General features: G+C 40.1%; 1 protein-coding gene across 3 annotated transcripts in view; it reads right to left on the reverse strand.

The window, feature by feature from the left end:
* Positions 1–12,916, reverse strand: part of GLDN (gliomedin) — a 50,425-nt gene that overhangs the window by 29,595 nt on the left and 7,914 nt on the right. For 2 of the 3 annotated variants that reach the window (XM_025197021.1, XM_025197019.1), the window contains exons 1-3: positions 12,788–12,902; positions 4,504–4,555; positions 1,989–2,006 (exon numbers count right to left, since the gene is read on the reverse strand). In XM_025197021.1, coding sequence (XP_025052806.1) covers positions 1,989–2,006; positions 4,504–4,555; positions 12,788–12,820 — 103 coding nt within the window. In that variant the 5' untranslated portion in view covers positions 12,821–12,902. Of the gene's footprint in view, positions 1–1,988; positions 2,007–4,503; positions 4,556–12,787; positions 12,903–12,916 lie in introns of those variants that run through there. The other variant, XM_025197020.1, reaches the window with a different exon arrangement.

Genomic DNA, 12,916 nt, shown 5'->3' on the forward strand with positions numbered 1-12,916 from the left:
ATGATGGAAAACATAATATTGAAATAATCACCTTATTGTTTGGAGTGGGTGTATTTGCTAATAAATGGCTGAAGGATTCTACATGATTGTCAGAAATATTCATATAAGAATAACAATATGTTGAAGTTAAAACAGCCAGAATCACCAGAATATTCCAATTATTTTGTATCACTTTGGTAGTACTGCATTGCTACCAACTAAAAAATGTTACCTAGTTAAGTAGCACACAGGCATGCATAAAAATATATATGCATTCAGGAAGCTAAAGTCTTCTAGGGAAACTCGACTAATAAGATTAGAATGAGCTCCCCTCTCTGCCCCCATCCCCCACACACTCAACAGAAAGGGAAGAGTAAGACTTCAGATCTATCAGAGCTTCAACAACCTTAAACAACCCCTAAATCCTAGGTGGCCCAACACCTAGTAGGATTTTCAGGCCCAAATATGGTAGTACCAGAGAGTACTTGAGGATACTGAATTGCCTAGTAAAGAAATTCTCAGAAGTCCCCTAGCTGAGCAAAAAACTGCCCAAACAAACCAGGAAGAAAACGTGGAGAGAAGCCCAGCTTACATGCCTAAGAGGATAGCATGGTACCTGGCTGATAGACCAAGGACAGGAACCTCTACTGGGCTCTGTCCCCTTAGAGGCAACCCTTCCCATACATTTAAGCAGGTATGGGGTCACACTTTTAAACCAGGTGTGGGCAGGTTGCGGCATGCACAGAGCACCTCTGCAGGACTGGGACGTGCTGGTGAGGCAGACATTCCCTTGCATAGTTTACGAGAACTGCTTCAGAGCCCATCTTCATCTTCCACTCCAAGCAGCTCACTGGCTGTGTGGTGGCAGCACGAATAAGGGTCAGACTGAAAATGCCAAAATTAGGCATCAAAGGGACTTAGGAGTTGCCTAAGCTCTGGTTTTGAAAATGTGAATAGAAGCTGGATGGTGAAGTTCAGTTCTTTTCTGCCTGTTTAGCAAGCCCCTTTAAAAATCTGGACCTTTTAACCTCTTCAGATTCCCCCTCTATAAAATAGTTAAGTGTCCTGGTAATCAATACAAAAATGGGACTGCTGTCCCTCTGCCCGCAGTGTGGAACATGCTTTCCACACACACCTTCACTTTCACCTTCTGAACTGGTGTCGTTGCTGTCCTCACTCTGCTTCTATTGGACTGCTACTATTGCAGCCCAGACCAGGCAACAGTGATAGGCAAAGGTCTGGTGCAGCCCTCATACTGCCATTAGCCTCTGCATGGAAGAGCTAATCAGATTTCCTGTACAAGACAGAAAGCTATTTCCCAGAGCCCAGTGCTGCATGCCTTATTGGGAAGGAAGTAGTGAAGCAAACTGCTGAGCATAAAGTAACTTAGGCATTACATTTTAAAATTCAAAGCATTTAGACCAGAATGACTTTAACTGAAATATGGAACTGCCCTAAGAAAAAGAAAACAACCATTTATCCTGCACAAAGGTTACAAAGGTGAAGTTGTTAACATTTGCAAAGCACTTTTTGTACTTCTGTAGCATATATCTGAAGTTCTTAAGTTATTACAGTTAATTCATGGAAATAGCTAAAATACTGAAAGTAATGTGTTAGTGGATGGGCATGACACCCTAAGATCAGCTGGCAGTTAAAGCAAAATCACTAGAACAGGTTAGATGATGACAGGAGCCTCATAAGAATAGACAGAAAAAAAGGGCAGAATTGATTTTCCTCTACACAAACATTACAACCTCTGGCCACATTGCAGTCAAGCTACAAGAACTTCCAAATATCCAGCATTCAAGTATTTTTTTCTCTCTCTTGAGAAATGTTAATTAAATCACAGTAAAGGGCTAGTCTTCAGGAAATGTATTAATTCATTCCTCCCTTATATTATTCAGTAATGCAAAACTACTTTTGTCACAGATATTTTTTCTATATGCTTATTTTTAAACCAGTAACCGTCTCAATATGCCTATAGTATTACAGCTGAAAGAGTATCTTACCTGGAGGGCCAGGGGGGCCTAAAGCACGAACAAATAAAAGAACACAAGAGAGAGAAACAAAATGAGCATAACAACAGAAGTAAAACAAAAGCTAAACTCAACGGATTAACATTATATCTTGGACCTATGGGCCTAACTATTTTGTATTAAAATAACTACTGTGGCATTAGTGCAGACCCAGCTATACTTGCTGAAAGATTATGACTACAGCAATTATAAAATACCCATTTTTGCATCCCAAGACCAGTTATATCTCAAATTTCCATTGATAAAGATCTGACAAAGAACAGTCTCTGCAGTATAATCTCAGTGCAGTTGAATGAATTAATTAGAGAGGTTTCTATGCCTTTCCGGTAATATGGACCAAAATAATCCAGGAATTGTTGTTCCATACTTGGGGCAGTGATAAAATGACTCTATACTTCAAGAGAAGTGTTGTGAATGTCATGAGGAAAAAAATCCCTTAGAAAACATTCAGTAAAAGGACACACTTGTGTGCATCTTCACAAGGAATTCAGATGTTTGAAACAGGCTTTTAAAACTACAGGCCAAAAAAATGGCTTATTTTACATTTAAATCACTTTCTCTTCTGGACTGGATTTACTTGCTCACAGAAATTCCCTACTGGATAATATTAGATACTGGATTTGCTTTTAGTTATTCAAGGAACATACGTAATAAAGGGAAACTAGGGAAAGCTTGCCAATTCTGCTCTATAACTTTGACTATGTCTAAGCCAGTTCTCCTCTGGGTAAATAAAAATTATCATCCATCTTCCATCCATATTTCTGCTATCTCCTTTAACACTGTAAATGATAATAGGTGGCACTCGGAAGTACTTTAAAGAGTCTTCAAACTGACAGAGCAATGTAAAAGGGCCTTAATGTAAATGAGATGCAAGCCCATAATTCTTACCTGGCAGAAGTAAATTATTCACATAAAAACACTGGTATAAGAAGTGGCATGTTATTTATCCTTCAGGATTTCTAGTACATGTTATATATATAACTAAAACAAAAAACAAAGCAAACCAAAAACAAGGAAGTATGGAGAAATACAATAGATTACTGCTGTAATTAAAGAACCATATTCATTATACATTGTAACAGGCCTACAAAATTGTTAATAAAAGCCCCCTAAATAAGCATTATGAAAATAACTAATTCTCTCACTTTATACCTGACAGCTTTAAGAAGTTCAGTATACCCACTGCTTAGCAGAGTGGAGCATGTTTCAGACTAACATTAACACTGTAGTTAATTAATGCTTGCAGTTTTTACCCATCTTGGTAGATAATAGTAAATCCCTTCAGACAATCTGCCAGAAGTGCCTGTTCCCTCTCCCCACCCCCGGCAATTTCTCTCTTGGTGCTCTAAATCACCTTGAATTCACTGAGAATCCTGAATGTCTGTTCATAGTAATATAAGTGGGAAAAGTATTTCAAAAGTAATAAACTTCATGTAACCAAAATCTATAGTGTAGGAAACTTAAAATTAATGAGGTTAGTGGAGTATGATTCAATCTATAATGAAGGAACAGGGCGTCCATGCAAAGGGACCTGTATTTGCACTGCTCTGTGCCTGCTAGAACTCTGAAACCCAAAGCAAGATGCCTTTAACATGTACTTGTCTGCAGCACAGTCTTTGTTAGAGTCAAATTCCACCTGCAAATTCCATCTGCAGTTGCAAGGTGTTTTTGTCTCTAGCATCTTCTCTATCCTGGGAATGGGTATTAAAGCAATGGAACTGCAGTTCAGACCAGACTGCAAATCACTTTAACCATTTTGCTGAATAAACCCCAAGGGTTCATTCTCTTATTTTCAAACGTCAGTCAGCACAAGTGACTCTGCCAACTGTATATTTGGCTAGCAAAGCTGAGATGCAGCTCTCAGCTCTTGGTTAGCTTCTTAGTTTCTGGTTTTCCCAGGGTACATAAAAAGTTTTCATGTCTTCCAACTGCTGCATCAATGGGAGTTCTGGACCCCTGTTGCATTCCCAAGAAACCAATTTGCTCAAGAACTGAAAACATCGCCCTTCAGAGTCCACCAACTCCACCCTACCTGAACCATGGCAGTTGCAATAGTGACAGGAAACCCCTGTCCTTTTCCCTGTGTGTCTCATGCTGATCTAGAGACCTGTCATCAGTGCTCATATAACACCACAAAGATGCCAACATTATGAACAATTTAGGGTTAAGTATCTTTACAAAATCCCTAATTCTGTAATAAGCTCTGAAGGGGTAGACTCAAAAACATACCTCAAGTAACAATGTCTCTAGGGACTTTAAGTTCTTGCATCTACAACAGGTAGGTATTATTGCTATTACTACAGTATTTCTTATTCATCTCCTTAAAAAGTATAAAACCAAAGATACTGTATATTTGTAGCCATGCTGTCAGCATCATTCTTTGGTATTTCAAACTGTTTTTTTCCTCAAGCTTATTTCTCCCAAATACATTATTTCAACAGAAAAACAGGATTACGTGCAATGTTTACAGGAGTATTTGCTGACATACCTGTTAAGCATATCCCTTTTGTGCTGTTACATAAATCCACCATCACCCGAACCTAATACAGCAAAGAAAGTAAAGTTTACAACAATACACACAATATCAGTTACCACAGGAAAACCAAACACCACATCTCTGGTCTGCTTCATTCCTGTATGTGACCACAATGCAAAAAGTAATTATCTGCTTTAGAACTACGTTTTAACACTTTACAACCCTTCTAAAATAAGAACGAAATATTTAGGCATTAATTACGTTCTTCACTAGATGCGTCTCTTGTAACAATTCTACTTTTCAGAACCTGTGCATTGTACCATTTTAACAGATATGAAAATATTTTTCAAAGATACTGCAACTCTGGATGTAATCAGAGTATTAAGTCTGACACCTTATTATACCAACACACAACAGCTCATCTTGTTTACCAGCTATATAAAGTGATCCTTAATAATTGCTTTATTTAATATGAGAGGGGGCAGCAATATAAATCAGGATTGAAAGCACTAGAATTTCATCCGTTCCTGGCACTAAGAAGCTATGATAATGGGGAGGTACATACATCCCAAAACAGAGCAAATAAATTTGTTCTGATGTTTGTACTCTAGACAGGAGTAACATTTACTACCTTAAGAAAACCATATCTAGTAAAATGTTAAGTTGTAGGTATGCCCACTGGTGCATATTGGTCTCTTCTACATTTCCTTTATTTACTTCAAAACAGATGAGTATCATCCTAGTAACATATTCAGTCCTGTGACGTGCTGAACTCTTTCAAAACCCATACATTTTAACGGTAGCATGTAGCATTCAGCATCTTGCAGGATCATAGACAGCTACCAAACATTCCCACTGTATGTCTCATCCACTGCATGCAGATTTTTTTTAGAAATCCCAAAGGAGACACAGTCTGACCTCCATCCTTCATTGATCCTGGTGAAAAACAATGCCTCCATTCAACATGCATGAATATACATACATATGGAACCACAAAATCATAGAAAATTAGAGTTGGAAGGGACCTCAGGAAGTCACATGGTCCAGCCACCTGCTCAAAGCAGGACCAGCCCCAGCTAGATCATCCCAGCCAATGCTTTGTCTAGCCAGGTCTTAAAAACCTCCAAGGATGGAGATTCCACAAGCTGTTCCAATGCCTTACTACCCTCCTTGTGAGAGTTTTTCCTAATATCAAACCTAAACTTCCCTTGCTGCAACTTAAGACCATTGCTCCTTGTTCTGTCATCTGTCACCAGTGAGAACAGTCCAGTTCCATCCTCTGTGGAACCAACCTTCAGGTAGTTGAAGGCTGATATTAAATCCCCTCTCAGCCTTCCCTTCCCCAGACTAAATAAGTGCAGTTCCCTCAGCCTCTCCTCAGAAGTCATGTGCCCCAGGCCCGAACGATTTTTGTTGCCCTCCGCTGGTTTCTCTCCAACTCCTCTACATCCTTTCTGTAATGTGGGGGGATGTGAGAGACAAAACTGGACACAGTACTCCAGATGTGGCTTTACCAGTGCCAAATACAGGGGAAGAATCACTTCCCCCAATCTGCTGGCAGCACACCTACCACTGCAGCCCAGGATGCCGTTAGCCTTCTTCACAACACAGGCACACTGGTGACTTATGTCCATCTTTTTGTCCACTGTAACCCCCAGGTCCTTTTCTGCAGAGCTGCTGCCCAGACAGTCAGTGCCTAGCCTGTACTGGTACATAGGACTGTTCTGTCCCAAGTGCAGGACTTTGCACTTGTCTTTATTGAACCACGTTAGATTTCTTTTGGTCCCATCCTCCAATTTGTCTAGGTCTCTCTGAATCCTAGCTGCCCTCCAGTGTATCTACTATTCCCCCCAGCTTAGTGTCATCTGCAAGGTTGATGAAGTTGCACTCCATTTCATCTTCCAGATCGTTGATGAAGAAAATGCTATAACTACATGCTATCTTTTCAAAGGCCTCTATGATTGGGGTCTGTATGCAACTCATACTAGACATGTTAAAAACTACCACTAAATTTGGCTGTAGTGAGCCCTCTTTTAGGCAGACTCATTCAGGGAAACAGAGGATTTACAACTATCCGATCCCTCGCAACTCAAGAGGTGAGATTCTGTAGCTGAGGCGCATGAGGAAACTTATTCATCCATTTTCTCTGCTCCACCTCTTGTGTAAATGGGGAATTTCAGTCTGTAAGCCTGTCTATACAGCATCTTTCATCACCTCCTAAGTCTTCTTGTACAGTTCTCCCATCCTTCTTTCAGACAACCAGAGACAAGCACACGGTCAGCTAAAACTTTGTAGTACCATGAACAGCAACCATCAGCCATAAAATGCCTAAGCCAAGTCTTTGTTACAATCTTCTGCCAACAGCAACACTTGAAGACAGGCTGACACCAGACTATGGGGGAGCGTGGTCATACTTGAAGACAGACTGACAATACAGGCTGACCTAGACAGGCTCACAAGATGGGAAGACAACAACCTGGTGTCATTTAATATGGACAAATGTAAAGTATTCCATCAGGGGAGAAATAATCCACAACACATTTACAGGCTCAGCAGTACTACACTTGCTAGCACCACATCTGAACAAGACCTGGGTGTTGTGATAGACAACAAAATGAACATGAGCCACCAATGCAATGCTGTAGCTGGCAGAGCAAATCAAACATTGGTATGCATCTACCGAGGCATCTCGAGCAAGGCTAAGGATGTCATCTTCCCTCTTTACTTGGCCCTCTTTACTCGGCCCCTTCTTATTTCACTAGGAAAGATTGGGGGGGGGGAGGATGTGATGGGACAAGAATTACATCAACACTTCAAGCAGTTAGCAACATGAGAGACACTTGAACAGCTCTAACAAGTAGAAGTCAATCTAAAAGGTGAAGGAAGGTTGTGACTCAGTCTTACCAACTAAGGTAAATTGATTACAATCTTTACCTTCTAATTCATTCGTCATTAACACTATGAATGATTACTGTAGTTGTTTTAGGTAAATGAATTATTTTGGCAACATGACATCACAGAATGTAGCATAAGCATTCAAAGACATTAATTCTATTAAATACATTTCGATTACTGAATTTCAACCAACTGTATTAATACAGCTTTTATATTTAAGAGGTTTAGACATTAATTCAGCTTAGCTAAGAATAGCTAATATTTTTTCCACGTTAGAATTTTCTTGAATTTTCCTAAAACTCAATTTCCATACTGTAATTTACAGCATGCCAAGTATTCCAAATATTTTTCAGTTCAAATGGCATTTTAATCTGAATGGTTTTGCTGAGATTGCTAAAGTCACTGCATCTAATTACCTCAACAGAGTATTTTTGGCAAATCAATGTAATCTTGGTTACTGTGTAACCACATATGGCACAAGAAGCAAGTATGCCACAGGAAATAGCATCTACAGAGGAACTGCTGGATATAGCATGATGAAGTTAGAAGCCTATTGCTCTTCACAGCTTATGAACTGCTGCCTCACTCAAGGTAAATTAGAAGATGAGAGGTACAGATATAAGTGAACACCTGGTTTCAACATTAAAAAGTTGCCTGAGAGCAGCATTTTTTCTTTAAAAGACAAAACTGATAACAATAGAAAATGCCAAGAATTCAGTAACACAAAGCATTATATCAAATGGAACCATTAACTCTGCCTACCAGACCCAATCAGAAAATGAGAGAGAGAAAAGCAAGCCAGTTTTCATGGCTCTGGTATTAGTGGCTGCTAAGGACTGGGTCTAATAAAGTCTATTTTGCAAGAATCAAAATTAATGTTTACTTTTCGTATAGCTGGTCAAAACACCTTCTCATCTTGCCTCCCCAAACTTTGAATTACTATAGTATATGCAAAACTACTCATTTCTCTATATTCAATGGCTGAAAAAAATGCAGAGCACTTTCATAATTTTGATTTTCAAAAAAGATTACCCAAAAGAACACCATTTCCTGCTTTCCTACAGAATCTTACAACTATATCGTAGTGATCACATGTTGTAGCAATCTCCTTAATATAAGGGTAATACAGAGCCTCTTCTTCAACAACTTCAAAATCACTCACATTTTTCAGCAGTAGTTCCACTGAAATCTAGCAAAATAAAATCAATAGGATGACTAATGAAAATGAAGTTGTTCCTATACCTGAATGTTCACAGGACTGTCTCCTAAGGATGGAAATGTGCGAACAGTTTAGGAAGCAGTGATTTGTTTTATGCATAGGGAAGCAGGGAAGAAAGAGTCAAAATATTTTCAATTGCAAGGAATTTTGTTGAGTTGAGGCCTGGGAAGCCAGAAATCCAGGTTCAAGTTCCTGCTTTGCTTTATTTAAAGCAAAATTTTTCAACAGAGATCATTGTTTCAGACAGAGAGGGGATTTACACCTGGATTTTCCATGCTCCTAAGCCATAAGGCATGTTTCAATGCCACTTTTACAAAAACATTCAAACATTTTGTTTTTTTTCTAATACAGAATGACAACAAATTCTGCAACCTCAAAAGATGTCACCAAACTCAACTGTTGATATCTTCCAAGCAGCTCTAATGTAGAACAGTGTGATATTGCAATTCTTCAAAAGTCTATGATCCTTGAGAGCTTTAACATAGTGGGAGTCTTTACACGTGCTCCAGTGTGGGGGATGGAGAGGAAAGAGACTCTCAGGAGCTGCTCTGATTAAAGCATCAGCAGCATCTTCAGTATTTGGCATCCCATGCTTCAAAATGATGGGGGGGGAGTTTTAACTAAAGCTCATTTAATGGGCTTTAGTTAAAGCGCCGCTGCTGCCATTCTGAAATACAAGGTTGCTGAATACACATGACACCAAGGCTGCTGGAGCATGCCAATTAGTAAGCATCAGCACAGGTATCAGGCACGTGTATACGTGCCCATTCAGTCTACTTACCCTGCTGTAGTTAAGGATGAATGGCAAAGTATTTTTCTCCTCCTGTCTTTTACTAACCCATTATCATGCATATATAACCAACACAGACTTTATTTTTGGTGCGGAGGGAACACATCAGGAATTGCAAGTTTTGATCAGACAGTTTAGCTAGAGAATTCTTTGACGAGTAGGAGGAGGACAGGGAGACAGAGTATGAGACTCAGTTTGGCCTCCTCCCTATTTGATGGATACTAAAGCTGTAGCTCACAAAAGCAAGGAAATCAAGACCTGATATTTCTGATTTAGAAAATAAGCTAAACAATTTTGATATGAACGAGGGCATTCTTATGCAGTCATTTAACACTGCACAATTCAGGACACACTTTTGGGCTTTGTTGTTTTACTTACAAGACCAAGGTTACCCATCATTTTTTAAAATCTTGATCTCTAGGATCAGATATGGGGGTTCTGCTGCCTTATACAAACTGGCAAAAACCAACAATCTCTCTCTCACAGATGCACACAAAATGTTTAGTATCCTAATGCTTTTCTGCTCAAACTGATCGATTGTTATACCTATCTGGTATTATTGGTCCAGGCATAGGTCAGGATCACTAGAAATTCGAATATGCACAAGGTAGCCTATGCATGTCCTATGTCAGGTACTACTCGCAAAACTTCTACTCCTGATTCAACAAAGCATGAAAAGCTTGATCCAAAGTCTACTGAGATCAACAAGGATCATCCCATTGACCCAAAGAAGTTTGGATCATGTTGTGAAGCATATCAAGTAGTCAAAACACAAAATATATTAAAAACATGACCATCAGATCTTGACTTCCAGGAACTTTCACTGGAGAAACAGAAGGACTTTATCCCCCGAGTACAGAAATAATTATGTACTTTGTGTGTTGGGATCAGAGTAAGGCAAATTTTATGTACATTATTGTATCAATAAGAATTTCAGGAATGGGTGCCAAAAGAGGAAATCAAGAGATGCTTTGGAGGATACACTCAAATGAAGCACATATTAATAAACATGGGGGTTTTATGAATAAAAATGGGGCTTCTAACCTTAGGTAACTAATGGTTCAATCTTGCAAAATGCTACAGTGCCTCTAAGACTCAGAAGACTCTAAGATCCAGATTGTTCATTTTGGTATCTAAATCCTACTGAAATCAACAGGAATTTGATGCTTTAAAAATCTGAGCTGCTGCCTCTTCAAATTCTCTGATATCAGGTGGTCCAATATACTCAACATATACTAGGATCAAGTCCTATTCTTCTTTAAAACTGTTCTGACAGTCAGCATGCGCTATTTTTACCCATGAATCCTTCTGAGGCAAAGCTGCAATTGACACCAAGCAGAAAAACATACCCATAGTTGGCAAATGCAGAGTGGATTTATTAATAAAATTGGGCAATGTCTTTGGCCATTTTTTGTGAAAAATGTAAATTCAGAAACATTGTAATATGTTATTAATTTATTTCAATTTTACAAAATGGCTATTTTCTATTAAAAAAAAAAGGAGAAAGAAATGGAAGAAAGTTGAAGGAAAACATTTCAGTTTTCCAAATCTGATACAAATGGTTACTTCAGGTCAAACAAAGATTTGGTGTGACCTAAAACAAGCTTTTAAACTTTAATTTTACCAGAGTAATGATAATAATTGGAGACCATCCATTCCAGTAAGACATGCGAGAGTACAAAAAGTATCCATTATCAGTATAATTCCATTTATTAGCATCATATTTGTTTAATTTGTTTATCACTAATTTACAATAAAATTTAGAACATGGCTTTATGATATCAAAAGGCAAAATGCTCTGGCAAAAACTTGGGATATTAAACAAAAAAAGTCTAGCTCAGAAAAAGAATTTTAAAATGAACCAGGATTGAAAACATGGGCTTTTTAATGTGATCTGTACTATGGGGAAATAGCAGGTTGTTGTAACTACATACTTTTTTTGCTTGTGTATTTAAATCAAGAACTTCAAACACAATATTCAAGTGCAAAAAGTGAAAAACATGGTTGTATTCTAAATAAGTCGATGTATCATAGGTCCAAGGTGTAAACACACACAAGTAACTTTATGCACAACATCTTCTGTCCATGTCAGCATTTAACAGTGCTCAAACTTAAGTACAAGCTTATTATGCAATATAATAGTCTCAGTGAGTAGAGCAACACAGAAAAGTGTTACTCCAGCGAGTAAGCCTTAAACATCAATAGGATTATTTATATCAGCAAAAAGAGCAGGAATTGCCTTGTATTATTATTATTTTGGGGCCTTCAGTCTTTACTTGGGCCAAAGTCTTACTAAGTTTCCTCACGTTTTGATGCAATGCTTTGCTTAGCAGGCAGAAGAATCAGGCCCTAAGGTCTCAGCGCTGGAAATAGTTATGCACTTAAGTAGAACTTCTACCAAGAAAACAAAATCCATTCAAGAGTGAGAAATGTAGTGCAGTTTTGCCAAACGGCTTCAGGATCTGGCACTACAGTATCAGGGTACAGTAGCAGGTACACTACCTTTTGCTTGCACTGGCACTTCTTATAGACATTAAACCCTTCCAAATTATAATTTTTTTGGATACATTTGAAAAGCTCTATCTTATACTACTGTACAGGTAACTAACCTCAAAGTCTTCGGCAGTGGCTTAATTAAACCAAAGACTGCAAAAGGGATCATTTCAACCGATAGCCTCCTCTTTTGGAACAAGTTTGGAATCCTTCCAAATCCTTGCTCAGAGCTGTGTTGTTGTCTAGTCTGCACCCAAGTCGCTTAAGCAAGTTGAGCTGCACCCTGTCAGAACACCGCCTGTTTTTCATGGGGCTCTCTGCCTCCGTCTTTGGAAATACCCTGCTTTGTAACAACACAATCGCTGCGCTGGCAGGGCTGGACCAAACAGGTCTTTGCACTGCTTTAACTTCTGCGCGTCCGGGACAGAGATGAGATTTGTTTCATGACCGAGTGAATTACTTTCCCCCTCGAGGAAAAGCGAATCGAAGTGTGAGACACCTTACAAAACACATCCCCGCCGTCCACCAAAGCAGACAGGCGAAGCCGGCTGCCTGAGAACGTGGTGGTCCCTTGGGTCGGCCTCCTCTTGGTGGGAGAGAGGCGAGGGTTTGGGGGGAACCGGGCAATACCTTTTCCTGGCCCAACCACACAGCTGGGGCGAAGGCCAGGCTTGTCGGCATGAGCGAGTATGGTAGCTCACCGGGATCGCTCATCACCTTTATACATACAGGTGTGCGAAGAAAACCAAGACGACATGGAGGCCCGCCAGCAGAAAGCGCCCTGCAGGTAACCTTGAGCTCCTGGCACAGCCTGGCGGGCCCTGGGCGGCGCCTGCCCGCGGGAGACCTTGGCCCCGCTGCTCCGCTCCGCTCCGCACCGCCCCCCGCCCGGCTCCTACCGGCACCATGGAGTAGGTCAGCATCATGAGCATCTCGTCGCTCTCGGCCCGCACGTGGCCCCCGCGCTGGCTCCGCTTGCTCCTGCCGGCGGCCGGCGGGGCTGCGCCCAGGGCGGCGGGGCCGCCGTC

This window comes from Alligator sinensis, unplaced genomic scaffold (assembly GCF_000455745.1).
Source record: "Alligator sinensis unplaced genomic scaffold, ASM45574v1 scaffold250_1, whole genome shotgun sequence".
In the NCBI taxonomy this organism is placed as follows: Eukaryota; Metazoa; Chordata; order Crocodylia; family Alligatoridae; genus Alligator; species Alligator sinensis.